Source organism: Morus notabilis, unplaced genomic scaffold (assembly GCF_000414095.1).
Source record: "Morus notabilis unplaced genomic scaffold, ASM41409v2 Scaffold9715, whole genome shotgun sequence".
Classification (NCBI taxonomy): domain Eukaryota; kingdom Viridiplantae; phylum Streptophyta; class Magnoliopsida; order Rosales; family Moraceae; genus Morus; species Morus notabilis.
The window spans coordinates 1-2,625 of NW_010359657.1; the positions used below are offsets into that span (position 1 = coordinate 1).

A 2,625-nucleotide genomic window follows, 5' to 3' on the forward strand; every position below is an offset into this window, starting at 1 on the left:
AGAATTAAAACTATAAATTATTTAACATTAATCCATATTGAATTAAACTGGGATCTATTTGTATTTAGCTTTTTAAAACACTAACTAGTAAGATCGATTATAAAATTTTAAGGTGAAAAGATCATTAGCCAAAAGTTTCCTACTAATAAGGAGGCCTTGAGGTGGAAATGTAATTAGTTAAAAAAGGTTTACTAACAATAAAAGTCCTTTGATTTGAGTTGCCTTAATGGCCTTTACCCTTAAGCTGGCACTTGCCCTCCACAAACATTGCCTTTTTCCAAGGCAATAACTCAAGCCCTCCGTTTGTTTGTTTGGTTTTTTTTTTTTTTTCCTCCCTAATTTTCCCACCACTTTCTCACAATCCAATCAAATTAACCAAATGAAAACAGACTAATGAAAAACCGAAAACCCCATTATAGCAAGCTTGACGTTATAGATCAAAAAGGAGAGTTAAATTTATTATACGTTACCCTCTAAAACAAAAACCTCTTTTCTTGCTCAATACCTCCTCCCAGGAGGGATGGAGATAGAAAAGAGATTAACAACAAAAAATAACAATAACAATAGTAATAATATTCTTCATTTTCTATCACCCACATTGCCATCACAAACCCAAATGGCTACCCTCTTGGCCATCCTATTCCTTACGGTCTCCGCCGCCGCCGCCGCGTCATTTGTCCCGCAGGATAACTTCCTTCTCGACTGCGGCGCCACGGCCACTGCGACCTCGCCGGATGGCCGAGTGTTCAAAACCGAGCAGCAGACGTCCCAGTTCCTCCAGGCCCAAGACGACTACAAGATCTCCGCTGATGCTGCCGCCACCGACGTCCCGTCCCCGGTGTACTTAACGGCGAGGATATTCGTCCAGGAAGCGACGTACTCGCTCCACCTGACCCGACCCGGATTCCACTTCGTCCGTCTCCACTTTTTCCCCATTAACAACACCGTTTTCGATCTTCAGAAGGCGACGTTCACCGTCACGACCGAGAAGTACGTCCTTCTTCACAGCTTCAACGTCAACAACACCAACAAGGCCATCCTCAAGGAGTTCCTGATCAACGCTGTCGACCCGCATTTTTCGATCAAGTTCTCACCGCAGAAGAACTCCGCCGCCTTCATCAACGCCATCGAGGTCGTCTCAGCTCCCGACGAGCTCGTCACGGACAGCGCAGCAAACCTCCTCCCAGTCGGAAACTACGCCGGGTTGTTCGCCTTCGCGTACCAGACAGTTTACCGGCTTAACATGGGAGGACCGCTCATAACATCAGCCAATGACACCCTAGGAAGGACTTGGACCAACGACGAGCCCTATCTCAAGGCCAAGAACTTGGCGCAGACGGTTTCCGTGTCGCCGAGCGTCATAAAATACCCGTCGGGAGGGACTAATTCCCTGCTTATCGCGCCGCATATGGTTTATGCGACGTTGGTGGAAATGGCGGAGGCAAATGTGAACCAGCCAAAGTTCAACGTGACATGGAATTTTGAAGTTGACATGGCTTTTGGATATCTTTTGCGTTTGCACTTTTGCGACATTGTGAGCAAAGCGTTGAACAATCTTAACTTCAACGTTTACATCAATGGACAAATGGCGATTTCGGACCTGGACTTGTCCCACACAATGGGAGCATTGGCGGTCCCTTATTACAAGGACATTGTGGTAAATTCCTCTTTGGTGTCTAATGGACTAATTACGGTCCAGATAGGACCGTCGAACTTGGGGTCGGGGGATTTGAACGCGATTCTAAATGGGTTGGAGGTGTTGAAGATGAGTAATACGGTGGACAGTTTGGATGGGGAGTTTGGGGTGGACGGGAGGAGGGAGAGCTCAGGGTCGAAAAGGGGGACAGTGGCGGCGGTCGGCTTCGCGATGATGTTCGGGGCGTTTGTGGGGCTGGGGGCGATGGTGATAAAGTGGCACAAGCGGCCGCAGGACTGGCAGAAGAGGAACAGTTTCTCGTCATGGCTGCTACCTGTTCACGCAAGTGATACTAGCTTTATGTCAAGCAAGGCCTCTGGCTCACACAAGTCTAACTTCTACTCTTCCACACTCGGCCTTGGCAGGTATTTATATAACTCAATTTTCAGCAAATTACGAAAATATATAGATTATTTGACAAATATTCTCCCTCATCAACTTTTCACCAATTTTGCTAATGGCTCGTTTTGTTGTTAAGTTTAAATATAAGTTTTTAACATATATTCACATTTATTTGTTTATATTTTGTGAGGAAAGACATGATAGCGAAAAAAAAAAAATGTTTGCACCAAAACTTTATGGTTCAAATTTTATTCAAACCTATAAAAACAAAGAAAGGATAAGTTATTTCTGGAATTTAACAAAATGTTACAGATTGTTATTAAAACAATTAATTTCTTTTGTACATATTAAATGAGCTCGTTTTAAAGAAATAAACTGAAATTTCAATACAATCAGAATGCATAATGTCACGGTATAAGAGTGTTTACTTTTAAATTTTAATACCATTCATCGATTTCGAAGCACTCTAATAACATTTAATTAAGATCAAGGATAATTTGTCATACTTAATAATTTAAGAGACAACCTGCTAATTTTGTCAAAATTTAATATTATTAGGACTTGTAAATTATCATTTCTAGTATTCA

The 2,625-nt window shown here is 42.6% G+C and overlaps 1 protein-coding gene across 1 annotated transcript; it reads left to right on the forward strand.

Annotated features, from left to right (window-relative positions):
- Positions 1-551: 551 nt before the first annotated feature.
- LOC21383986 (probable receptor-like protein kinase At4g39110) lies at positions 552-2,061 on the forward strand (the record flags this gene model as incomplete). Its single annotated transcript, XM_010094971.2, has 1 exon — positions 552-2,061. A coding segment is annotated over exon 1 (1,445 nt), but the record flags the coding sequence as incomplete, so codon positions are not given.
- Between the last annotated feature and the right edge of the window lie 564 nt (positions 2,062-2,625).